This window comes from Drosophila pseudoobscura, chromosome X, assembly GCF_009870125.1.
Source record: "Drosophila pseudoobscura strain MV-25-SWS-2005 chromosome X, UCI_Dpse_MV25, whole genome shotgun sequence".
Taxonomy (NCBI): domain Eukaryota; kingdom Metazoa; phylum Arthropoda; class Insecta; order Diptera; family Drosophilidae; genus Drosophila; species Drosophila pseudoobscura.
This window is the reverse complement of record NC_046683.1, coordinates 64,679,764-64,703,127: the sequence shown is the minus strand read 5'-3', so window position 1 is coordinate 64,703,127 and position 23,364 is coordinate 64,679,764. Positions and strand designations below refer to the sequence as shown.

At 47.8% G+C, this 23,364-nt stretch overlaps 7 protein-coding genes and 1 long non-coding RNA gene across 11 annotated transcripts; 6 read left to right on the top strand and 2 right to left on the bottom strand.

Moving 5' to 3' along the window:
- The first annotated feature begins 2,502 nt into the window (after positions 1–2,502).
- LOC4811945 (nuclear transcription factor Y subunit beta) lies at positions 2,503–8,196 on the top strand. 2 transcript variants are annotated; one of them, XM_015188376.2, is made up of 2 exons: positions 2,503–2,760; positions 6,291–8,196. In XM_015188376.2, the coding sequence occupies exon 2, from the start codon at positions 6,410–6,412 to the stop codon at positions 8,030–8,032; it is 1,623 nt and encodes a 540-aa protein (XP_015043862.2). In that variant the 5' UTR covers positions 2,503–2,760; positions 6,291–6,409; the 3' UTR covers positions 8,033–8,196. The 2 variants fall into 2 exon arrangements, with proteins under 2 accessions (XP_015043862.2, XP_001352797.3); XM_001352761.4 differs by lacking the exon at positions 2,503–2,760 and adding an exon at positions 5,986–6,229.
- On the bottom strand, positions 8,135–8,642 carry LOC117185149 (uncharacterized). Its single transcript, XR_004470699.1, has 2 exons — positions 8,543–8,642; positions 8,135–8,391 (listed from the first exon to the last, which is right to left on the bottom strand). It is a non-coding gene; the product is annotated as an uncharacterized lncRNA (long non-coding RNA).
- A 196-nt stretch (positions 8,643–8,838) lies between these two features.
- Vti1a (Vesicle transport through interaction with t-SNAREs 1a) lies at positions 8,839–10,106 on the top strand. Its single transcript, XM_001352762.4, has 2 exons — positions 8,839–9,048; positions 9,130–10,106. The coding sequence occupies exons 1-2, from the start codon at positions 8,955–8,957 to the stop codon at positions 9,726–9,728; spliced, it is 693 nt and encodes a 230-aa protein (XP_001352798.2). The 5' UTR covers positions 8,839–8,954; the 3' UTR covers positions 9,729–10,106.
- RabX6 (RAS oncogene family member RabX6) lies at positions 9,814–10,949 on the bottom strand. The gene is made up of 2 exons (XM_001352763.4): positions 10,714–10,949; positions 9,814–10,650 (listed from the first exon to the last, which is right to left on the bottom strand). The coding sequence occupies exons 1-2, from the start codon at positions 10,891–10,893 to the stop codon at positions 10,195–10,197; spliced, it is 636 nt and encodes a 211-aa protein (XP_001352799.3). The 5' UTR covers positions 10,894–10,949; the 3' UTR covers positions 9,814–10,194.
- Positions 10,950–10,996: 47 nt separating this feature from the next.
- On the top strand, positions 10,997–12,705 carry LOC4811919 (retinoid-inducible serine carboxypeptidase). The gene is made up of 4 exons (XM_001352764.4): positions 10,997–11,185; positions 11,247–12,032; positions 12,092–12,277; positions 12,339–12,705. The coding sequence occupies exons 1-4, from the start codon at positions 11,128–11,130 to the stop codon at positions 12,632–12,634; spliced, it is 1,326 nt and encodes a 441-aa protein (XP_001352800.2). The 5' UTR covers positions 10,997–11,127; the 3' UTR covers positions 12,635–12,705.
- Positions 12,706–12,989: 284 nt separating this feature from the next.
- On the top strand, positions 12,990–15,180 carry hiro (highroad). Its single transcript, XM_001352765.3, has 4 exons — positions 12,990–13,153; positions 13,737–14,525; positions 14,585–14,770; positions 14,841–15,180. Exons 1-4 carry the CDS (start codon positions 13,087–13,089, stop codon positions 15,134–15,136), a joined length of 1,338 nt encoding a protein of 445 aa, XP_001352801.2. The 5' UTR covers positions 12,990–13,086; the 3' UTR covers positions 15,137–15,180.
- A 472-nt stretch (positions 15,181–15,652) lies between these two features.
- On the top strand, positions 15,653–18,247 carry ebd1 (earthbound 1). Its single transcript, XM_001352760.3, has 2 exons — positions 15,653–16,391; positions 16,451–18,247. The coding sequence occupies exons 1-2, from the start codon at positions 16,299–16,301 to the stop codon at positions 18,086–18,088; spliced, it is 1,731 nt and encodes a 576-aa protein (XP_001352796.1). The 5' UTR covers positions 15,653–16,298; the 3' UTR covers positions 18,089–18,247.
- Positions 18,248–19,088: 841 nt separating this feature from the next.
- LOC4812501 (uncharacterized) lies at positions 19,089–23,333 on the top strand. Of its 3 annotated transcripts, none has more exons than XM_001352766.4 (4): positions 19,089–19,443; positions 19,545–20,116; positions 20,180–21,446; positions 21,499–23,290. In XM_001352766.4, the coding sequence occupies exons 2-3, from the start codon at positions 19,691–19,693 to the stop codon at positions 20,648–20,650; spliced, it is 897 nt and encodes a 298-aa protein (XP_001352802.1). In that variant the 5' UTR covers positions 19,089–19,443; positions 19,545–19,690; the 3' UTR covers positions 20,651–21,446; positions 21,499–23,290. The 3 variants fall into 3 exon arrangements, with proteins under 3 accessions (XP_001352802.1, XP_015043863.1, XP_033241099.1); XM_015188377.2 differs by having other exon boundaries at positions 19,104–19,443; positions 19,691–20,116; XM_033385208.1 differs by lacking the exons at positions 19,089–19,443; positions 19,545–20,116 and having other exon boundaries at positions 21,298–21,446; positions 21,499–23,333.
- Positions 23,334–23,364: the final 31 nt, after the last annotated feature.

Here is a 23,364-nt window from a genome sequence, read left to right as displayed (position 1 = left end):
CATAATAGATGAGCTTAGTCGGGCTCTGGCTCTGGCTTTGGCTTTGGCTCTGGCTCTGACTCTGTGCGAGTGTTCGGTTCGATGTGAGTAATCCCAGGTCCCATCCTAACTATGTATCTGTGTGAGCTTCTTCTATGCGAAAGTGCCTTTGTATGTGTGTGTGTGTGTCTACCCTCTTCGTCGCGTCGCAATCTGTCCGTTTCGGAGTCATGAAATGGCACAAGGAAAGGTCATTTTCTTCAATGCTCCTGGCATAGTCGATTTACTCAGCTCGTTTTCTAAAGGTTGCCAAGGGCTTAGCTCCCTCCAGTCTGCTCCTCGCCCTTGCCGGCCTTGCCGGCGGGGGGAGCCCCTGTGCGACCTGACCGCAAAGCATTTCGAGAAAAGTTTCTGCGTTTGGCCATGCTGCTGCTGGTCAGTCAGCAGCAGTAGCCGATAGCTGCTGAACAGCATAATATAATAGAGTCGAGTCATCGTCAACCCGAGGAAATTCCAAGTCCCTCAGCACGTCCCACACCAGAGCCCCCAAAGACGCCCGACCCCACCCCCATCCTCCGCCTCGCCACACAAGAGCTATACAACCTTCGCCATTAGCACCACCCCCACCGTTGAGATTGATGCTGTGGTTTTATACCTTTTCCAATACTTTTCCTTCTATATACACAGATAGTATACGTACACACATTTATATATATATATATATATATATGTATATATACATATATTTATATGAACACACATATATCTATGCTATGTGTGATTTTCCACCACCGAACCGAAACACAATCGAATTGAATCGAATCAAATGGAAGGGAAAGGCAGGGAATGGAATGGAACCGAAAAGAGACGAACCGAACCCAAGAGTGTTATCCATCCATCCGTCCATCCATCTATCTATCTATCTATCTCTCTATCTATCTCTTCTCCAGCTTACCCTGAGTCTTGTATTAAAACTAATCCATCAAATTGCTTTTGGGGTAACCCACAACTACAACGATAATGGGCTGTTTGTTGTAGCTGCTGCTTCTGCTTCTGCCATCGTCGTCATCGTCATCGTCTTCGGCTACGAGTATTCTTGTTATTTCAACGAACCAGAACCCAATCCAATCCCACCAAACCCGGGCAGACCAGGCAGCAATACTTCAAGTTACAGACAGATATATGTACATACAAAAAGTATCTCGATTCAATGTGATGTTATGTGTGTGTGTGTGTGTGCGTCTGTATTGGGAAAGATGTTAGCATAGAATGGATTTTTCTGTACACGATACACTCGTATATAGCCCATCGAAGTTGCCATGGCTCTTCGCTAACGGATGTATGTATCAAATATAATGAATGTCCCAAGAGGCCCCAGAGACCGGACCAAATAAACACTGTATACCGCGAACAAAGCATCAGCATCGGGCATCAGCATCGGATGCGAACGACGACTCGCATATCATACATATATGGAGTAACCATATGAAACTTGTTTAGATTGGCGCGATACGATACCAAATGTATGTATGGTTACAAGCCATGCAGCTAGGATGGACCAAAACAATAGATTGTTGAGAGCTTACAGGGGAGTCTAAGCCCATAAGATCCTATTATAATTCTCGTATTTTAACTCTGAGCAATAGCTGCACAAATATTTCATTTAGGGACCTTTCATGATCAGATAGTATCTCCATTAACAGGGTCCACACTAATAATGATTATGGAGTCGAAAAAGTCAATAGTAATACCCAAAAATAGGTATCATTGCACCCGCATGTGTGTGTGTGTGTGTTTAGTCAGGTATCGAGTATATAGCGCATATATCTATCTCAAGCAAACAGATACCGAAATTCCAAGCGCATATCGTCAGACCCACAAACCAAACCCACTTACTCACCTTAAAAGTTCGATATCCGTCTATATATACGTATATACAGATGCCGAAAAGGGGAGAGTGCGATAGACCCCATAACGGGCTCTACGTATACGTATGCCCGAAAAACCCATCAGAGAATTCTCTATATACACAGAGCCCCAGCCCTAGCCCCAGCCCCAGCACCAGCTCCATCACCATCACCAGCCCCTGAAGCGACCGCGAACGCCCCCAAGAAAAACCCCAAACGTAGGACGAGAGCTTCGGGTCTGGTTCGGTTCGGATCGGATCGGGTGTTCGTGCATCGCCGCGGGCTGACAGCCAGATTGTCAGAGGAGAAGAGGAGACATCACCCACCACCACCCACCACCATCCCCGACTATCCAAAGATATGTCGCTCTGCTGAAGTCAGCGTTAGCGTCACCGTCGCAGTCGCCGCGTATTTGTTTGGCACGTCTTACGCTGACGTTGACGCCGACATCGACGTCGACGGCGCAGCGCGGTTCAAGAGGTGCTCTTGCGCCCGTCCTTGCGATGTCTGTTGCTGGCGCTGGCGATGGCGATGGCGTTGCTTCTGCTGGCTGCTTTCTGTTTGGGATTAAGTATTTCCTATAGATGGGAAAAACGAGTCGGTCGGGGTCGTTCGTCGAGTTGGTTGGGTTGGGTTGTTGCTTGTTGGTTGTCGTATTTTTCGTACACTTCACTCTGAACGTTCGTCCGAAGCGGTTCTCGCAGCGCGTGTTCTGTAACCGTTTCCATTTGAGTGCTCTGTGCTTGCCCGGGGTATTCGGTTACTTCGGTGGAGTAGTACTTCAGCATATCGTATATCTTTAGGATAGCCAAGGAATACGTTCGTCTCTTCGTGTTGCACATTTCCGGATCCTAGTTCCGGTTGCTCTGGAAGTGTAAGTACATACTACTGTGCGATGTTTGAGTAACGTGCTTCGGGTGTAAACAAACGGGGTCTTGAGATTCTGTCGCCGTCGCTGTCGCAGTCGCTGCTGCTGTTGCTGCCGCCACTGTTTGTTGTTGTTTGCAATTAAAAAAGCAGCATTTGCATGCCGCCAAAAGGGATCTGTCTGTGGCGTGCCTCTGTGGGAGTATCTGTGTGTGCTCGTGTGTGGGTGGGGGTGCATCTGTGACCAGAGGATCCACCGGCAGTGTCTCGCTTCTGTTTTTGTTTACGTCTAAGACTGCGCACCGGCAGCGAAGTCAACGTCGGCAGCATTTTGTTTGGGTTTCCGTTTCACTTTTTTTTTTTGTTTGTTTGATTTTCTCCGCTCGTTCTCTCTCACCCGGTCTATTGGGGGGTGTTTGTGTGTGTGTGTGATAAGGGGACATTGGCCCGCAGATTTGGCGCCAATTGAATAAACGTGCTGCTGTGGAAGTCCTTGAAATTGGCATCCACGCACTTTTCAAGGCCAAGGGAGGTTCCTGCAAAACAACATTCATGAACGAAACTAATGGTTTCGCTAATTGTAATGTGACTCTTACATCGTATATCTCAAAGCTACGATGTATTGAAGTAGTTAGTACCAACTTCTATTTGAAACGCTCCCAAAACATACTATTAATAATCCAAATAAATAAAATTTCTGTTTCCCGATTACCTTCGCCAAAATATACAGCTTTTCCGCTCGAAAAATAAGGGCAATAAGCTATCAAAGGTCAAGTAACCCCATCTCATGCCTGTCGGAAAGATATATGGTGTTTTTTTTTTTATTTCCCATGAGTATATTGTATGTTTCCCCTGAAAATCCAAGCGAACTCACACAAAAATCCATTTATGCTGTTAAAGCAACCAAAATGGTCCAACCAAGGCCACCTTGAACCCAACCCGACTGCTTCAGATATAAGATAAATAAGTAAATGCCCAATCCCATGAGTATGCCCATACCCATGCCCATACCATTAGCTATGAGGAAAAGGAAAACCAATCGCAAGATTACCTGAGACATCGTGAAACGAACGAAACCCAAAACTACAAAACTAAATCTCTTGCAGAGGGACAGAGTGTGGGGAAACGAACGGAGAACCAAGCGAACTGGAATTGGGTTTGAAATCGGAATACTTCTACTTCTACCCGAACCGAAAAACAGACAAAAGGCACTGCTGTGGTGGTAGGTATGCCATGTACGAGTATAACGAATGTAGAACGTAGAACAGAACAGAACTTCCTAGGCGAACGAACAATGGCAGTCAGTGCCTGGGAGATACAGATACAGAGATATGTACAAAAGATATGTAGCCAACAAAAAGAACCCAAACTAAGGCCCAGACTATGGTTGAGGCTGGGTCTGGGTCTCGGTCTGGGTCCGGGGCATCATCGTGATTACGACTGATGATAATGACGCTGCAGGAAATTTCACGAAGACCCCAGAAGGAGAAGCAGCCGTAGCAGAAGGCTGCGATGCCAGGGAAACCATTAGTTGGATGGATGGCGGATGGAGGGTGGAAGAGAAAGAGAGCTCCCAAGGGCAGGCGGTGCGGTGCGGTGAGGACGTTGGGAAGGAAAGACGAGGGACAACTCTCGAGGCGATTAAGATAAAGTGCCAATCGATATATGGGAAAGAAAGCGAGCTGGGCGAGAGGTGTACTTGTAGCTACAGCTCAGCCTCGGCCTCAGACACATCAGCATCCACATCCGAGCCGAACCGAGTATATAGCCATAGTAAGAGCCATACCCATAGCCATAGCCATAGCCATAGTCAGAGCCATAGTAAGAGCCATGCCATAGCCAGGGCGACATAAAAGGAAATATAAAACCATTTATAAAGCAAGTCAGTCAGGGGAGATTTGAATTGGAATTGATGGTGTAGTGCACTCGACTATGTCTCTGTGTGTTTGTGTGTGTGTGTTTGTGTGTGTGCCTGGCTATAAGTATACCATTGCCATGACTGATGGTGTGCGTATTTCCGCACGAAGAGCATAGACGAAGCGCAGTCGCGTTGTGTGTCAAGGTGCGAGTGTATCTTCAAGATGGTGAGTAGTGGAAGGGTTCGTACGTTTTGTCTTGCTCTTGGGTTTGGGTTTGGGTTTGGGTTTGCGTCTGCTGCTGCCAAGAAGTTTCCGGAGCAAAAACTTTGCCAAAGTTAAGTGAACAGCTGCCTGAGGAGGAAGCAGCAGAAGACTGCTTTCTGTGCGAGACAGAGACAGAAGAGATTGGATGGATAGAGAGGGCAACAGACAGTGAACCACCCCTAAGCCGGCTCACACAGCCAACTGAAAGATAAAACCCAATTCCGTAAATCGATGTCGACAAAAACAACATGAAACGAAGAGCCACAAAGCTGTGGGGGGGGGGGAACAACCGAAACGAAACAGAAACGACTTTAGCCTAATCATTCGAAATCTCGATTAGTTGGCCCGATTTTCGACGAACGAGAGAAACGGACATGCTGTTCGGATTAAGTCATCTCTCAGTAGTGCGATGCGATGCTTTGCTAATCCAAAGACCGGCTCTGACTCAGGCAGGTGAGTCTCGGTTCTCGGCTCCCGCATCTCGTGTCTTGAATGGTTTCGGTCGGTCGAAACTTGTACATACCCGTACGTAGTCGTGACTCAGCAGAGATGTAGTATCTCGCCCTCTCTTAAACCCTGGGGGCGGACAGTCGAGAAGGGGGCGCGGCCAAGTCGTTCACTTTAGCCAGGCGTCTCTGTTACTTCTATCTCAATCTGTTTCTGTATCTGTATGTATCAGTAGGTCTCTGTGGGTGTGAGTGTGTGGGTGTACTCCCCGATATAATAGAGCGTCGTTCGAGGTATGTCTGGTTCTGGTTCTGGTTTTTGGGGCGCTGCGAATGGAAATGTATTGATTTCTGGAGGCGTACGCATCGTTGACTGAGAATTTCTATAGGGAGGAATCTCTGCTTCTGTTTGGCTGTGCGTGGCGTGCTCTGGTGTGGTATCTGTATCTTTTAGGGGAATGGCGCTGTCGTATTCCTCTTATGTACATATGTATTCCATTATATCTCAAGTGTCTCTGTGTGTGCAGATGGAATGATATGCTTCAAAAGACCCTCGAAGTGGACATGTGTAGATAAATGTATATGTAAACATAAGTATATATCTCTATATACTTGTGTAGTTGGGGTTTGAATAGTTCAATGCGTCAGATGTGCTCGAGATCCGAGTCGTGTCGGAAGCTGGCTTGTTCATAGAATTCATTATAATTTTACAAATTCTGCTGTCCTTCTGGGTATTTATGATTCATACATGGGATTTACAAAAAGCAAATTCAAATTCAAATAAAATAAACCTGTTGGCCCTTGGCGCCAAATTGTGCTAGTGTTACACAATGGTGTTTATCAACACTAACGCTCAGCTGTCAATGTAACGGAACAACGAAATATGCGCCATTTGTGGTTATTTCTTGTGCGTATGGTAAAAAATTCAGTGACGTTCCGCTAACAAAGTTTTTCTCTTCTTTTTGCAGCTTTTGGTGGACATTGACGTTTAATTCTTTTCTTTTCATTCGGTGGCTTGGCGGCGCATTTAGCAACGCCAAGACAAAATTCATTAAAAATTCGGGGCATACAGAACAACGTTTCCGGAATGCCGACCATTCGGCGTTGCTGCATCATCGGCTGCATGTCCAATTCCCGGCAGCATCCGAGCATGCAGTTCTTCGCCTTTCCACGGCCGGAGAGTCCATTCCACAAGCTCTGGAAGGAGGCGTGCCATGCTTCGCTGCGTAGGATCATACCCTTCAAGAAGCCTGTGGTGTGCGCCCTTCATTTCGATCCCAGTGTCTTGGGTGGACGACGCCTACAATCGAACGCGCTGCCCACGCTGCGCCTGGAGGTGCCATCAAATATGGCCGCTGTGGAGCAGCAGGCGATGGTGGAGGAGATCGAGCGTAGTCGCAAGTGCGCCTACATCAATGCAGTCGTCTACGAGTGGCTGGTGCGAGCCAACATCAATCCACAATTGCGTGGAAGCATCACACATGGCATGATCAAGGATAAGGCTGAGACCGCCCGTCAGGTGATCGGCAGCACATCTTTTATTGCCGACAATCGCTGGCTGAACCGGTTCCGCGAGACACATCTGCAGGGCTTTGCCCAGAAACTGGCCAGCAATCAGCTGAAACCCATGGGCACTTCCCTCTGGATTCCCGATATTGTCCACGACCTTCAGCACCTGTTCCCCCCGGCCAGTGCTGAGCGTGTCGCTAAGCTGGAGGAAATGCCGGAGCACTACATGAACTACATGCAGCAGTATGGCGAGTACGAGGAGGACGAAGACAGCATGGACATCAAGGAGCAAAGCTATCAGGAGCAGCAGCAACAACAGCACTTCGCTCTCCAGCAGCAGCAACAGCATCTGCAGCAGCAGCATCAGATGAATCATCCATGGCCGCCGTTTCCGGGACACCCGTCACATCCCCCCCATCCGGGCTTCACCAGTTTTAACGATTACTACTTCGAGCGCCACCAGCAACAGATGCAGCAACAGCTTCAGCAGCAGCAACAGCAAATGCATCAGCCGCAGTTCCCACCAATGACGGGTCCTGCACCACAGCCCCATAGGGAGCCATTCCAACCACAACTGCCACCAAATGTTGTGCCGAAGCGTGCTAGTCCGTTCCAGCCAGTTCAGTTAGCCAAGCACCCAAAGATTGAGTCGGCGGCTGACATAGAAGTGCAGGAAATCAATTGCCCCACAATCTCTCGAGTGTCACCCTTGCCCTTGGCTGAGTCCACACAAGCCACGCAGGACCTTACCGAACAGACGGCCAATCTACGGCTCCCCAGTCCTAAGGAGCAAAACAACAACAGCAGCGGAGGGCGCGACAGCGCCAGTAGCAAGGAGAATGCTCCTAAGACAAACGGTGGCCTCAGTGGAAAATCCACTCCAGCTAACTCCACCAAGGGCAACAACTCCCCGGCGCAGCCATGCACATCGGCGCCAGCTTCGCCCAAGAGGATCTCCAATAGCAGCAGCAGCTCTGGCAGCAGCCAGACAAATGGTCACGCATCTCCAGAACCCGAGTCGAATGCCTTGGCCATTACGAACGAGCTGAAGGAACTCGACAGCTACACTGACGCTCTCGAATATCTGAAGCCACTGGAGGATTTTGTGCTCTTCAAAGAGAACTTTCGAGCCATTGGCCTGCTCTCCCAATTGGAGTTGGTGCTGCGCAAGGGCGACAAGGGCACCATCGTCGATGGCTAGGGGGATGCGACGAACGCTATTAAATGACAAACACAAAACACAAATGTGATGAACAGTGTACATACAAATGTATCTCGTAGATTACTGAAATATGTAGTATTATTTTTTTTTTTGAACTACGTAATTTTACTACCATGACTTAAAATAAATTAAACTAAACTAAACAAATCATTAATTTATTAATTATAAAAATAAGAACATGGAAATTTGCGTTTTATTGTGCTACAGCTGTCCTGCGTCTGCTGTGATCTGGCCACACAATACAAGATGGCTGACTAGTTTTTTTTTGTACTAAATCTTGCAAATAAAAGGGACAATAGTTTGCACCTAATCATCCAATGCTACCACCAATGGGACAACTATTAAGAGAGCCAGGAAGGATATCAAGTGAAAAAGGAAGCCTATACGGTAACCCTTTTTACGCGCAAGCAGTGAATCATAGGCAAACGCTGGACGAGTTTGTGATCTCCGCCGAGAACTTTAAGGTCATAACTTCAAATCATTACTTACGGTGCTGCAGAAGAGAAGCAAGACTGAAACAGCTTCATTAAAATATCAGAAGCAGGCCCAGGACACATTCCATTAACATTACAGGATCAAGCGTTAGTGAAGACGAGTGGAGTATGAATGTCGCCGCTCTCTAAGACTTGAAGTACCTAAGTATGAAAAAAGAGTTCTAAAATATATATCGTACATACATATGTATATGCTAAATAATAAAGCACGTATTTAAAAATTATTTATAACTTGTATTGTTGCAAGTTTTCCGTTAAATATGGCAAAGTTATTGTCTGGGATTATCAACTTCCTGCGAGGCGGTCACACTGCGCCAATGTTTACGTTTTTGCCTTCACTGGAAAAATTAGCCCATATTGTTGCTAAACGCATATTGTTCTCTCTTCGCGTGTAACATAAACAAGAAATGTCGCTGCTGGAACAGTACGAGCAGCAGTACGCAGCTCTGATTGCGGAGATAACAGCGCATATCGGACGATTGCAGCAACAGAGCAGCAGCAGTAAGTGGAGTGAAGTGGAAGATATATTTTCGCACATACACACGCAGTGGGCTGATAATCAATTTTCGTGTAATCCTGCAGGTGACCGTAATGAGCTGTGCAGTAAAATCGATGGCAGCCTGCCCGAGGCACAGGAGCTGCTGGAGCAGATGGGCCTGGAGGTAAGAGAGCTGAATCCAGCACAGAGAACAAGCTTCAACAGCAAGCTGCAGGTGGCCCAAGCCGAGCTACGACGCCTCCAGGCGGAGTACAAGCAAACCAAGAATAAGGCGCAGCCAAACGCCTTCACAACCTTGGACTTGGGTGGGGCCGGGGACTTTTACGAGGATGTGTCCATTAACAATGATCAGCGACAACGCCTACTAGACAATTCCGAGCGGATTGAGCGCACTGGCAATCGACTGACCGAGGGATATCGGGTAGCCGTGGAGACAGAGGCTCTGGGCGCACAAGTACTGAACGACCTGCACCATCAGCGCGAGACCTTGCAAGGTGCCCGGGCACGTCTGAGGGAAACAAACGCAGATCTCGGCCGTGCCTCCCGCACCTTGAACACCATGGTGCTGAGGGCTCTGAGAGAAAAGGTCGTTTTATATGGGGTTGGTGTGTGCTTCGTGGTGGCTGTGGGTGTCAGCCTATATCTCACCTTTGCCCCGAGTTCCTCGGCCGCCACCTCATAGTTAACCTAATAGAAACGAAACCAATTGATATGAATTTCTATTTGAGTGTAGCTTATCACTAATGACATATGTTGACGCATTCCTGTTTTGTGAATCGATTATTTATTATTTGTTTAGAATATCTTACGTTAATGAGTATTCAGTGTGTGAAGGAAACATCCCAATGGCTAATCCTAGTGGAACAAAGCTGCAAAGACTTACGCACTAACGCACTACATACGTGTAGCTTATATTTGGCATTACACGGCGCCTAGACACTAGATACTACTCTTATGCTATGACTCATGTTAAAAGTTTGGTGTTTCGTGTTAATTTTCGGGACGTATTTTGCATTAATTCGTAAAAAACAACATAACCACCTACAATTCGCATCGTTAATAAACAAAAAGTACAAAAAAAATGCATTTCTGCTCGCATTGAGTCTGGCTGTGGGATGTCTTTAGCCAAACTCAATGTTCCCCAACTGCTAGCAACTGCACGAGGAGGCCTCCTCGTTGACTGTCGGGTCACTGGCCGTGTCAATTTTGAAGCTCTTCTGCTCGAGAGCCTGCAGCTCCATTTTGGAGCGATTGGCATGCACCAGCTGTCGCGATATATCGCGAAACATTTCCTCAACACCCGCCCCAGTGCGACAGGATGTCTTGTAAGTGGCGCTGATTAGTGAGTGACACTGCTCGCAAAAGGCTTCCACCTCCTCGTCACTGACTTCCGGCTCGCGGCCCTCCAAATCGCTCTTGTTGCCGCAGATGAAAATCTTCGCATTCTCCGCATACGTAACAATGTCCAGCAAGTGCTGCGAGAGCGAGTGAAAGGAGGCGGCATTGTCCAGGGCGAAGACAAGGATTGCACCCTCTGCAAATTTATAGTAAGAAGAGGTCACAGAAGCCACACGTTCCATGCCGCCAGTGTCCCACAGTTGGAGCTGCCATCAATCAAAAGATCAGTACATTAAGCTGGAATCACGCACACTACAGACACCACACACCTTAATCTGCTTGTCGCCCACATCGTACTCCCGATCAATGTGATCCAGTCCCAGTGTGGATTTGCGGTCCGTCTCCGTAACGAATGTGTTGTTGGTAAAGCGGCGAAATAGCGAACTCTTGCCGACGCCATAGTCGCCGCAGAGAATCACCTTTTGCTTGGGTATGCGCACAATTGCCATTATTATGCTGAAACTTCTGTTATTTGCTAATTAATTAAATTATTTCGCAGCGGCCAGACACAAAAGAGGAAAACAACGAAGTCCAAACAGCTGTTGAGGGTTATCGGCGTTGCCAGACCCACAAAAGTTCAAATTCCGCAGAGGTGCCTACGATACCCGCTTAGGCGGGCGGTGGATAGATAAGAATTTCCCTTTAAATGTAGACCCACGCCACGGCTGGGGCCAAAGTGTCCCATGAAGATGACGAGCCTGGTAGTGATATTTCTTGCGTGCTTCGCGGCCTTGGCACATGGTAAGTCGCGTCCATAAATCACCGCCTTGCTATCTATCGCACAAACAATTGCAAACCGTAGGCAAGGCCGGATATGGCCCGGGGGAGCAGGATTGGGGGTTCGTCGACGTACGTCCAGGCGCCCACATGTTCTACTGGCTCTATTACACCACGGCCAATGTAACCAGCTACACGGAACGTCCCCTGGCCATTTGGCTGCAAGGCGGACCGGGTGCCTCATCCACGGGCTATGGAAACTTCGAGGAACTGGGACCCGTAGACCTGTACGGCGATTACCGCAACTGGACCTGGGTCAAAGACATGAACGTCATGTTTATCGACAATCCCGTGGGCAGTGGCTACAGTTATGTGGATGGTACGGCTTATCACACGGCCACCAACAGGGAGATTGCCCTGGATCTGGTGGAGCTGATGAAGGGATTCTATAAGCTCCATCCGGAGTTCGAAGCGGTTCCCCTGCACATCTTTTGCGAGAGCTATGGCGGCAAGATGGCACCCGAGTTCGCCCTGGAGCTGTACTATGCAAAGGAGCGGGGCGAGGTGAAGAGCAATCTGACGTCCGTTGCGTTGGGAGATCCGTGGACATCTCCAATCGACTCGGTTCTGGCTTGGGGACCCATGCTCAGGGAGATGGGAATCGTCGATCACGACGGCTACGATGCGATTACGGCTGCGGCAAACTTTACTGCCGAGCTGGTGGCAGAAGAGCGCTGGATCCAGGCCACTGCACAGTGGGGCAACACCCAGTGGGAGGTGATGAAGGCCTCCAAAGGTGTCGACTTCTACAATGTTTTAAAGGAGACCCTCGGCGACCGATTCCAGAGGCAGCTGGCCATGACGCCTGAAGGTGAGTGCCTGAATGTAGAATTACAGCCATGATTTAAAATGGATCTTCTCTCCTGCCAGAGCGACAGTACCGCACCATGGTCAAGTTCGACATTGACGAGGACCGCGACCAGCTGCTGGAGGATCTGATGCGCGGCCCTGTGGCCGAGACCCTGGGCATACCCTCGAATGTCAAATGGGGATCGCAGAGCAGCAGTACCTTCGACATACACCGAACAGACTTCATGAAACCCGTTATCCATATTGGTAAAGAACCGTCAACCGTGATTATAGCTAGTTAATCTCTATATCAATCTACAATCTACAGTAAATGAGCTGCTGGAGAAGACTCCTCTAAAGGTGGGCGTGTTTTCTGGAGGCCTGGACCTAATCTGTGCCACGCCCGGCACCGTCAACTGGATAGCCAAGCTGGACTGGAGCCGAAAGAGCGAGTATCTAGCTGCCTCGCGCACTGCCATCAGCGTGGATCGCATTCTGGAGGGCTATCAGAAGACTGGCGGCAACTTCACCATGTTCTGGATCAACCGATCCGGTCACATGGCTCCCGCCGATAATCCAGCCGCCATGAGCCATGTCCTGCGGGAGTTCACAACCTTCGGCTAAAGCAGACCGAGCAGAACAGATACATGTGTGGTACATACATTTGTTCATAAATAAAGTTCAACAAAGAAAAATGCTGTGTTAAACCCAATTTCGGTTCTGTCTAGATAATTATGATGTGCGCTTAAAGGCTTTTACAAATTTAGTGACAAAGATTTGCCAAAACTAAAAAATGTCATGGAGATAATTGCCAATAAGTCAGTAAGCGTCATTGTCATCGCCATCGCTTCTAAGGGCCATAAATAGTGATAGCCGGCCGCATGCCTCCCCCACTTCTAGATTACAAACTCTGTTCAAACAGATATGAGTGCCGTGCCGTCTGCGTGTTGTGTTGGCTACTTTCGTTGGTCGTGCCCTGGCCAGCGATCAGACAGTAGTCGAACTGCCAAGCGATCGGTTGGGCTTCAAAGATACTTCAAACTTCGAGCTAAAGAGAAAACTAGTGCAGCTCAACCATGGCTCGTCTTCTTATCACCGCTGTCGCGCTTTGTCTGGCGCTCTTCAGCTGCGGCTCTGTCAACGGTGAGTGTCGCCCTCAATTGATTGGATTGGAGCCAGAAACACTTTGTATTCCGATCAGAAATACCGCATTAGGTGTTAATGAACGAGAAAGTTATCCAACCCAAAAAAAAACTTCTTTTTTTTGTTGTGGATGATAGGAAGAGCAGAATTGTCCACCTTAAGCTTGTTCGTTGCACAGATGAAGAATCGAAGGAATAGAAATGTGAAATATGAAGTATTCTTGGGATTCAATCATAATTAGCTTATCGTGAACGACGAGTGAATGCTTGAGATTCCTTAATTGGGGCATGAAACGTTCTTGGTTCCGATTAGAGTCAAGTGTTCTAATGAAATACCAGTAACTATCTTATAATTTTAGTTTTAATTTATATATTAAGATTATTGACTAGTCTTCAAGTATCCACACCACCACCAAGTACCCAGGTTTTAGCATTAATGAAAACCGTCTGTTCTGTCGTTAATACAAAATGTACCGTCTATAAAAGGTATTTACTCACTTCCAAAATATAGGGAATTATTGAAATATTGCTTAAAATTGATCGACTACAGACCGCACTAAAAAATCCCCTACCTCGATTCCCAGCCCGTCAAGGATATGGACCCGGAGAACAGGATTGGGGATTCATTGATGTGCGAACGGGTGCCCATATGTTCTACTGGCTCTACTACACCACGGCCAATGTATCCAACTACACGGAACGTCCCCTGGCCATTTGGCTGCAAGGCGGACCGGGTGCCTCGTCCACGGGCTATGGCAACTTCGAGGAGCTGGGACCACTGAAGCTTGACGGCAGCTACCGCGATTGGAACTGGGCCAAGGACATGAATGTGATGTTCATTGACAATCCCGTGGGTAGCGGCTTCAGCTACGTCGACAGCTCAGCGTACTATACGACGACGAACAAGCAGATCGCCCTGGATCTGGTGGAGCTGATGAAGGGCTTTTATGAGAATCATCCGGAGTTCAAGGCGGTGCCTCTGCACATCTTCTGCGAGAGCTACGGCGGAAAGATGGCCCCTGAGTTCGCCCTGGAGTTGTACTATGCCATCCAGCGCGGTGAGATCGAGAGCAACTTGGTGTCGGTCGGATTAGGTGATCCGTGGACATCGCCAATCGATTCCGTCCTCTCCTGGGCTCCGTTCCTCCTTCAGCTGGGCATTGTTGACCAGGATGGCCATGACAAGATCGCGGCTTCTGCCTCATCGACCAAGAAATATGTAGACCGGGAGATGTGGACCCTGGCCACACTTCAGTGGAGCTCCACGCAGTCGGTGGTGCTTCGTGAGTCGAAGGGCGTCGACTTCTACAATGTGGAGACCCCGACACTTGGCGATCAGTATGTTCTGAGGTCGTTGGCTATGAGTCAAGAGGGTAGGTTCATAAAACATGGTCAACGCAAAAGAGACTTTTTCAATCATTTTTTCTGGCAGAGCTCATGTACCGCACCTTGGTGCACTACGACATTGACGAGGATCGGGACAAGCTTCTTCAGGAGTTGATGCAGGGCCCCGTTACCAAGGCCCTCAACATCACCACCGGGGTCAAGTGGGGCGCACAGAGCAGCGCAACCTTCTCCGCTCTAATGGGTGATTTCATGAAGCCTGCCGTCCACATTGGTAAGTGATAACTCTTGCCTGTGCCCGGGTCCAGATCTTCTCTGATACAGCAGAGCCCTCCTGATTTTAGTGGGTGAACTGCTGAGCAACACCACCGTCAGGGTGGGTGTGTTCTCCGGCGGCCTGGACCTGATCTGTGCCACCCCAGGCGCTATCAACTGGATTGCCGACATGGAGTGGACGGACAAGGCGGCCTACCTGGCTGCTCCCCGCGTAGGCATCACCGTGGACCGTGTCCTCGAGGGCTATGAGAAGACGGCCGGCAACTTCAGCATGTTCTGGGTGAACCGGGCCGGACACATGGTGCCCGCCGATAACCCGGCTGCCATGTCCTACGTTTTGCGTAAATTTACCAACTTTGGTTAGCCATTTATTGAGCGTGTGTTAATAAAAACAACGATTATATCAGATGCTGGGCGATTTTTGTTTATTGTGAATTTTGCAATTCAATTCAAACCAAAAATGTTATATACCCGTTACTCTAGAGCATAGCTGTATCTTAGATCCACGTGTAACATCCAGAAGGACACGTTTCCAACCCCATAAAGTATACATATGTATGTACATATTTTGGAACAGCATCAAAAGTTAGAGCAACCAAATTTGGTGTACAGAATTCTTTGCCGTTTAACTATACATAGATATGTATGTACCTTAAACGCCTAATAGATGCACCTGTAAAAATAAAATATGAGGCACAAGAAGACAATTTTGTTCGACTTTTGCTTTAAAACAAAACCATACATAATTCGGTTTGGTTCGTTGAGTAAAATTAGCAATTAAGTACGATTTTGCGCTAGGCAGCGCTTATTGAATTTTCTGCGATCAGATGAACTAACAGTAAAGTTGTCGCATGCGCAGAAGCCACACTCACACTCGTTCGCACACACATACACGACGACCATCTCGCGCCGTAAGTTTAGTTTTCCAACCCTCTCTCCGCATAGCTGCTTTCTGGCTTTGCCTCGTTCTCTCTAGCCTCTCACACTCTTTGTATCAGTTACTGCACGCTTATCAGCAAAACACAGGCCGGCGCAGAACCAACGCGCTCTCTCTCTCTCGACTGCGGCCGCCACGCTGCGCATTCGCCAGAGAACAGAGCAACGTACACCGCGGCCAAAGGCACAAAGCAGCTATTTTTATATTAACCGTTCTAGTCGACACAACACAACCAACACAGCGCGGTGCGTGCAGCTGAGCGTCGTTGAAAAACCATAGAATACTATAATCGACAGCGCACTGCACTTGGTTGGTGGCCAGACAAAAGGTTATTGAAAATTTCAGGTGAATTCGAGGCGGAAAATGAAATAAATCGGAAAGAAAATTGTCGCTGGCGACGTTTTCAAGCAGTCAACGCGCATAATCGTAGCCACCATCCATCAAAGCACACACACACTCGCGCTACACTCACATACAAAGCGCTTGGCTGTGTCTGTGAGAGAGCAAGAGAGGGTGAGTGGGCGCAGCAAAACAACTGTAAATTGTGTCTTGCCACATTCGCCAGAGGCGGAGCTAAAGCAGCAACAAAATGCGGATACGGGAAAAACGCAGAAAGGAAAGGGAGCAAAGGAACCAGGCGGCACAGGCACAGGCCTCCAGAAAGGATGACAAGAAGGACAAGGTGAGTCGATAATGATGCCCTGATTGCGGCCCCCAGTTCATGCGATTCGTTGTCCCCAGGTAATCGACGTGGATGCCGTCGTGAGGCCCAAAGGGCCGACGCTCAGTCCGAGGTCATTCACCCCGACGCCTATGCTATCTCCAGCCGAAAAGGTGGCCTTCGACAACCGCATCAAGCGCAAGAACGTCCTCGCTCTCAACGAGAAGGTGGCCGCCCTGCGGGAGTACGATCGTCTGCCGGTCTACAAGCACGTGGGCCGGCTGTTTAACTGCAGTCCGGACCAGATCAAGCGCATTGTGCAGCAGCGTCAGGAAATTATGAACGCTTGGGAGCAGCGGACGCGGCGCACCCAGGATGCACGCACGATGGAGACAAAGACGGTGAGGGTTTCGATGCTGGGCAAGGCTGTGTACGACTGGATTCGGCGCATGATGTACTACAAGGACTTTATCATATCCGACGGCCTCATTCAGAAGATGGCGCTGCAGTTCAAGAGCTCCATGGGGCTGGCACACTTCTTCCCCCACCAGGAGTGGTGCGACAAGTTCCGCAGTACCTACGGCATCGACAACAATGACACAAAGCTTCTGAAGATCGGCTACACCCAGAGTCACTCGGTCCAGATCAAGGACATTGTGAAGGACGTAAGATCGGAGTGTATGCCCGAGGACAGCACCAACCAGCAGAACGAAGAGGAGGAGGAGCAGGACGACGGGGAAGTGAGCCTTCCCAGTACGTTCAGCAGTCATGCTGGCGAGGAGGACGATGAGGTCGATGTGGATGGCGGCGACATTAGTGAGCGAGAGGAGCAGGAGGAGGAGGAGGATGTGAAGCCATCGCTGAGCGAACTGAATCTGGCGCGTGCCGTCCACCCACTGCCTCAGTTGGTCAGGGTGCCTCTGCCGCTCAACACCAATACACCGCCCGGAACGTCGCAGAAGGTGCTGCTGGCCACACCCATTCTCCCACCAGGTGCAAAGCCTCCCGGCGGTGGCGCACAACCAATGACCATGACCATTATACCACTGGCTACATTGGCCCAGAGCATAACGAAGCGTCCGTCGCCGCAGCAGCCACAGCTGCCAGAGAAGGGTCCAGTAGTGCCTGCACCCATGCTCGAGATCAAGCAAGAAAAGGACATCAAAGCGGAGCCCAAAGACCCCGAGGAGGAGGAGACAGAAACAGATAAAGAGGTAGCAGAGGCTCTGGCACCATCAAAGGACCAACCTGATCCGGAGCCGGAACCGGAGTCCGAACCTGTTGTGCGCATCAAAGAGGAACCGCTTGGAGAAGATGAACTCGAAGACGATGCCAACGGAGGGCGATCCAGTGTAACGTCGCTGGCCGAGGTTCTGGCTGCCAATGTGGAGAACGAAATGGAATACATTGAGCAAATGCGCCAGCGCAGGCTGAGCCCGGCACCGGAGGCGATTCCAACGCTGCCGCCGATGCCACCATTGACCATGGCACCATCAGTCGCACGCCAAGGCATCAAGCGTCGTCTACCGCCGGACTACGACGACAACAACAACGGCGGACAATCCGCCAGCGGGACGAACGTCATCAGCTGCGCCGATGCACGAAAGTACCTGAAACTACTTGAGCAATTCGCTCTCCACAAGCGGAACTATCGTCTGATTGGCCTGATCACCCGAGCCGACGAGCTGATGCGGGAGGTGGACGACGCCTCATCGTAGGATAATTCAGGATCAGGGGAACCGTAATATGCTTCAGCCAAAGAGCAAGCCAGTCTTAAGATTAGTTCGTAGCCAGGCATCTCGAAGATGCACTCAATCACTAGCCGTAAGGTAGATCTAGTTTGTACTCGAACCAAATACACTAAACCAAAATCATTACATACCTTGCGTCATTGTTATAATATCGATGTGGAGTATTACCATATTACCTACATACATATACGTACATATATATATATATTTATATACATGCATATATAGATTCAAGCGTGTGTACATATGTAATTGTGTACATGTGTATATTGCCACCTATTCATGGCCAGCAAAAAAAGTCGGCTAAATATACGCGCCTTATGGGCAGTGCGCAGGTCTGCCCTTAGCTGCGGATGGTGTTCCGGCCGGGCGGCCGTTCTCTCCCTCACGCTCTCACAACCCCAACACAGTCAAACATCTGTTTTGATTGCATCTGAGTATGTGTTCGTGTGAGAATGGTGGGCGCTGTCTGTGAGTGCGTGTCAAGAAATCATACGTATACATATGTATGTACATATGTATTTATGCACAATTACGCTTGAGTAAAGTTGGGCATTTGCATATGGCATGTCAATCATTCAATCCACATCAATGTAGAGGTTGTGTCTCCGTGATCGAATCTCTACCTAGTAATAGTGGCACTTAATAATGGCAAAGCACTCGGAATGATTGCGAGATTCATCTGTGTGAATGATGTGCGCATGTCTGCCCTTAGCCAGACGTCTGGTCCAAACTGGCATCTGGCCAGGCGGCGCTCTCCGGCCCACGATTGCGCCCCGCAGGTGCTCCACAAACATTCATACATCCACGTGCATCAGTGTTGGGACATTGCAAGGGACACAGGGTAGGCACACAGGGTGGCGCATTGCCAAATAAAGCTAACTAGCAATGAAAATTCTTACAAATTGTGAAATTTCAGAGTCAAATTGTGCTTATGCAGGCTATCTGTATTATTGCGCATTTCCAGCCGTGTTTACAAAACCTGAGGCTGTTCTCTATGCGCGGTCGTTGATTGATTGACTTAGCTCTGTATGTATTGCAACTATGTATGTGTGTGAATGGCGCACAACCAACCCTCGCATACATGCACCACACAATCAACGCCGTCAGAAAACTAATCAATCATTCAATCGAACACTGGCACACACACACTGGTGCTGTTTTCGTCTACATCAGAGACTCAGTTCATGATTGGTGCTTGAATCGTGAGGTCGGTCCAGTTTCGTCCATCGAGGGTGTTTTCGTCGAATCATATTTAAAACGGATTTCAAGATTGTAACAACAACAAGAACACTCACACAAAAACGGAATTTAATTCCAGGGTATGCATACAAAAGTCGATGTGAATTCGTTTTTTTTTGCCCGTGTGCTTGGTGTTTTCCAGCACTACATTTTTGTTGTTGGTATTTTGATGATTTTCCAGAAAAAGAGTGGACATCCCAGTTAACAGCTGATGCCTGCTTGTATTTTTGATTAAAATTTAAAAAACAAAGAATTCTCACCAGGACTATAAAGACATTACTCTTCTCGTAGCATTTTTCGCTTACTGTTTGATTTGTTCGTTCCAAGATGACAACGTCTTTGCCTGACCGCTTCAGCGCTGGCAAGCGTCAGTTTTGGCGCGAGTTCTTGGCCCTCTATCAAGGAATGCCACAGCTATGGGACGCTAACCATGTCGACTACCGAAATAAGGAACTGCGAAACAAGGCCTACGAGCTTTTGGAGACGAAGCTAAGAGAGATCCAGCCGAATGCAACGCGCACTGAAGTTGGGCGGCGCATCAACATCTTCCGGACGAACTACCGCCGCGAACAGATGCGAATTCTGAAGCAAAAGGAACTGGGATTTCATTCGGATCTGTGCAAGCCCACGCTTTGGTTCTACGACTATATGGGATTCCTTCTGACCCAGGAGTCGTTTCAACAAGGCAGAACCAGAAAAGTTCGCGGAACGGCGACCACAAAACCAAAGACGATGTTTGAGTTTGGAAAAGATGTGAGTGAAAAATAGATAAGACGATAACTGCAGTTTGTTTTATAATGGATTGCTTCCTTTCAGGCCTCATCAGACCCATTGGATGCTGTGAGTGACTGGCCAACAAAGGAGACAATAGCCACCTATCTACCAGAGCAAGGTGTGCAACAATCAGAGGAGAGTTCGCTGCTGAGTCCGAAAATAGAGATCATCGAGCATGACGGGGAACCCATGGATACTGATAGGCTCACACGAGACGGCGATGTCAAACCGGAAATTTGTGGCTTTAACACATCCGACTATAAGGACCGCAACGTCTCCACGAACGTGGCGTTGACTGTGGGCAGAGGATCAAATGGTACAGACGCCCATCCAGCTTTAAGCGAGGCCTCGGAGGTGCTGGCCAAGTCTTGGGCGGTTCAGTATGAAGAGATGGCACCGACGCAAAGAATCTTGGCACGAAAAGCCATTGCCGATATTCTTTTTGAAGGCTGCATGGGCAATTTGCGAATAAACCGTGGCGAAACACGCAGCACAGTGGGAAACCATTTGTAGATCTAATAATTATAAAATTAAATGAATAATCAAAAAAATATTTTACGAGTGGTCAATACTGTCGCTAAAATGTTTGAAACGAGAGTAGTTTTAGCGCCATATACTTGGCGGCAGTGCTGCAAAGCGTAATATCGAGTTTCTCGATACGGCGAACATTAAAATAACGCCACGAGTGGGCATTTTAACCAAGTTGGCAGCTCATTTATTATTGTTCGCATTCCCATCAGGGTGACATTTTGTTTAAACCTTACTTTATAAACAAACCCGTGAAATGAGCTCTTAAAATTAGCCAGTCTTGAAGGGAAATCGATTCGACAATCGGATAAAATTATGTATTCACAGCTGAGAGTTCTCATTATTAGCATTATCCAAAAGAATATTAAAATCGAGGAATATGGTTTCTAATTAACCCATTGTATGCCAAGGGGTTTTTTTTAATATTCCACCGAACATAACAAATATGTAATCATTTTACCGCAGTTCAGGTGATAGATATCTTTTTTTTTTTGTAAGTTCAGAGGAAAGATGGCATGGATCTACAAGAAGAAGTCACACTCAGTAACATTTACAGCCATTTACCTCAAGTCGCTGAGCTGTTTAAATAGAGGGGGGTTAAGTGGGTTAAGTTCGATTTCATATCACATTGCTGTTGAGGCACCAAAAGTCGAACAATTTTGATTCAGCAGTTTTATATATTGGATTAAATTAAGGAAACAGCTTAAATGATAGTTTTGATTCTGAGCAACAGGGAGATAAAGAATATGCAGACCTTCAAGGGGATGAACAAAACAACTTTGTAAGTAATATTCGACTACCATGTTAAATCTATACTACCCATATACTTCCAGGAAGGATTTGTTTAACTCTGGATTCGAGCACTTCAAGGTCAGCAAAGGGCCGAATGGGCATTTCTTGTCCAGAAAATGCCAGGAAAAGCTGAGGACTAAGTTACCCGCGTCGTCCTACGAGAACGTCATGGCGTGGGCAGGTGACTGGATATCGAAGCTAAATGGAGAGACTGAAGCTTCTTCGAAAGCAGAATCGAAACAGACTAACAGTGTAACTGAGCAACCAGCATCCGAATCAGTCGAAGCAGCCACAAACAAACCTTCGACTATCATCATTGACCTCTGTAGCGACGAAGATGAAGATGAAGAGACTTGCGAAAGTCTGGATAGTTTACTCGACAGCGAATCCAGCCTGTCGAAACCTCCGATAATCATCCATGATGACGAGATAGGCGATATAGATTTAAAAGACTATGCAGATCACGTGGATGGCAAGCTTGACTTAGAGACTCTTAAGACGCGTAATATTAAGAACGAAATTATTGCTAAAAGAGTAAGCCAGACTGCGATCGAAGATCGATCGAAGGCGAGAGCCATCCGATCAAAGCAGAAAGCTAAACAAGACAAGCTCAGCCCGGACAAGGCACAAGATGAGCCCACCACTCAAGTCCTTTCTGATCAATCAAATCTGAAACCCAACGAAGACGGGACCCCCACCACCCCTCTCAAGGCACCAAAAGAAACCTCCCTAAGAATTCGCACTTACCAAAAAATTAAAAAAGTCGAACAGGACCAGATCACTACTGGCAAGACACACGAAGAACCCAAAATAGGATTCCACATGGACAAATCGAATATCAGTATCAAAGAAAAGATCAGTATTACCCCTCAAAAGACACAAGATACGGCGACTATAAGAGACACCGTTGGCAAGGCCCAGGATGAACGCAGCATTGAAGTCCGCTCTGAGCATTCAAAACTGAAGTCCAGCGAGCACAGCATCATCACCACTCACAAGGCCCCAAATGAGACCATCGTAAGAGCCACCTTTGACAAGGCACAGGAAAAACCCACCATCCTCACTGACCAATCAAAGCTGAAGCCCAGCGAAAACAGGATCACCATCGTCCCTCAGAAGGCACAAGATAGGCCCACCATAAGAATTCGCAGTGACCTATTACTAAATAGTAACATTCCGACACCATTTGAAAACACTCAATTAATTGATGGGCCTGTGGGCCTACCTGCCAAATCTCCAGGCTCCACAAGCTCATCTGGCAATCGAAAGCGAAAAGATTGCGATACAACGCCAGATAATGGTCAGAGCTGTGCCAAAATACCAAAAGCCCTTGAGCTACTTCGTACCCACCCAAGAGTGCATCTTCAATTGCCAGCAGTCCAGCTTCTCCTCGAAAAGGTGGCACACTTCGCCGATGACCAGGGGAATTCTCAGGCGTTGACGCTTATTAACCAGCTACTTCACAGCCTCCAGGTGGCCGAGAAAAAGATCTGTAATGCAGAGAATCTCCAATAGCATGATCAACAAAAAGCGCGGACTGGATCGCATCTTTAACGTTATTTGTTTCGTAGAGAATAAGAAATTTGTAGGCTTAAAAACACACGTCCAGTTATATACAGGGATATATATAATAGGATTTTTTTTTTTTTTTTTTGGCTTTGTTATATGTACACGTTTATTCAACTTGTGATATACGCTCGCCTATTATCTTTTTTGAGACATCATTTTTTTCACATCAATTCAAATCAAATCATAGTAAGAAATTGCACACTGTTTCATTCTCATATTAGTTATACCATTTTTTTCCCCCCTTCAACAGTCCAAAAACAGCAAAATTGTTACAGTCAAAATAAAAACACCACCATACAAAATGAAAGAATGAATTCTCAGACCCATAAACCCATCTT

Bases quoted from the DNA above. Each gene is read 5' to 3' on its own strand.
- LOC4811919 (XM_001352764.4), top strand. From the start codon at position 11,128: ATGAAGATGACGAGCCTGGTAGTGATATTTCTTGCGTGCTTCGCGGCC. The intron at 11,186-11,246 runs GTAAGTCGCGTC...TGCAAACCGTAG, and splicing joins CTTCGCGGCCTTGGCACATG to GCAAGGCCGGATATGGCCCG. The intron at 12,278-12,338 runs GTAAAGAACCGT...TACAATCTACAG, and splicing joins GAAACCCGTTATCCATATTG to TAAATGAGCTGCTGGAGAAG.
- LOC4812501 (XM_033385208.1), top strand. From the start codon at position 21,373: ATGATAGTTTTGATTCTGAGCAACAGGGAGATAAAGAATATGCAGACC. The intron at 21,447-21,498 runs GTAAGTAATATT...ATATACTTCCAG, and splicing joins GGGATGAACAAAACAACTTT to GAAGGATTTGTTTAACTCTG.
- Vti1a (XM_001352762.4), top strand. From the start codon at position 8,955: ATGTCGCTGCTGGAACAGTACGAGCAGCAGTACGCAGCTCTGATTGCG. The intron at 9,049-9,129 runs GTAAGTGGAGTG...GTAATCCTGCAG, and splicing joins GCAGCAACAGAGCAGCAGCA to GTGACCGTAATGAGCTGTGC.
- LOC4811945 (XM_015188376.2), top strand. From the start codon at position 6,410: ATGCCGACCATTCGGCGTTGCTGCATCATCGGCTGCATGTCCAATTCC.
- hiro (XM_001352765.3), top strand. From the start codon at position 13,087: ATGGCTCGTCTTCTTATCACCGCTGTCGCGCTTTGTCTGGCGCTCTTC. The intron at 13,154-13,736 runs GTGAGTGTCGCC...CTCGATTCCCAG, and splicing joins CAGCTGCGGCTCTGTCAACG to CCCGTCAAGGATATGGACCC. The intron at 14,771-14,840 runs GTAAGTGATAAC...TCCTGATTTTAG, and splicing joins GAAGCCTGCCGTCCACATTG to TGGGTGAACTGCTGAGCAAC.
- RabX6 (XM_001352763.4), bottom strand. From the start codon at position 10,893: ATGGCAATTGTGCGCATACCCAAGCAAAAGGTGATTCTCTGCGGCGAC. The intron at 10,651-10,713 runs GTGTGTGGTGTC...GATTGATGGCAG, and splicing joins TGGGCGACAAGCAGATTAAG to CTCCAACTGTGGGACACTGG.
- ebd1 (XM_001352760.3), top strand. From the start codon at position 16,299: ATGCGGATACGGGAAAAACGCAGAAAGGAAAGGGAGCAAAGGAACCAG. The intron at 16,392-16,450 runs GTGAGTCGATAA...CGTTGTCCCCAG, and splicing joins AGGATGACAAGAAGGACAAG to GTAATCGACGTGGATGCCGT.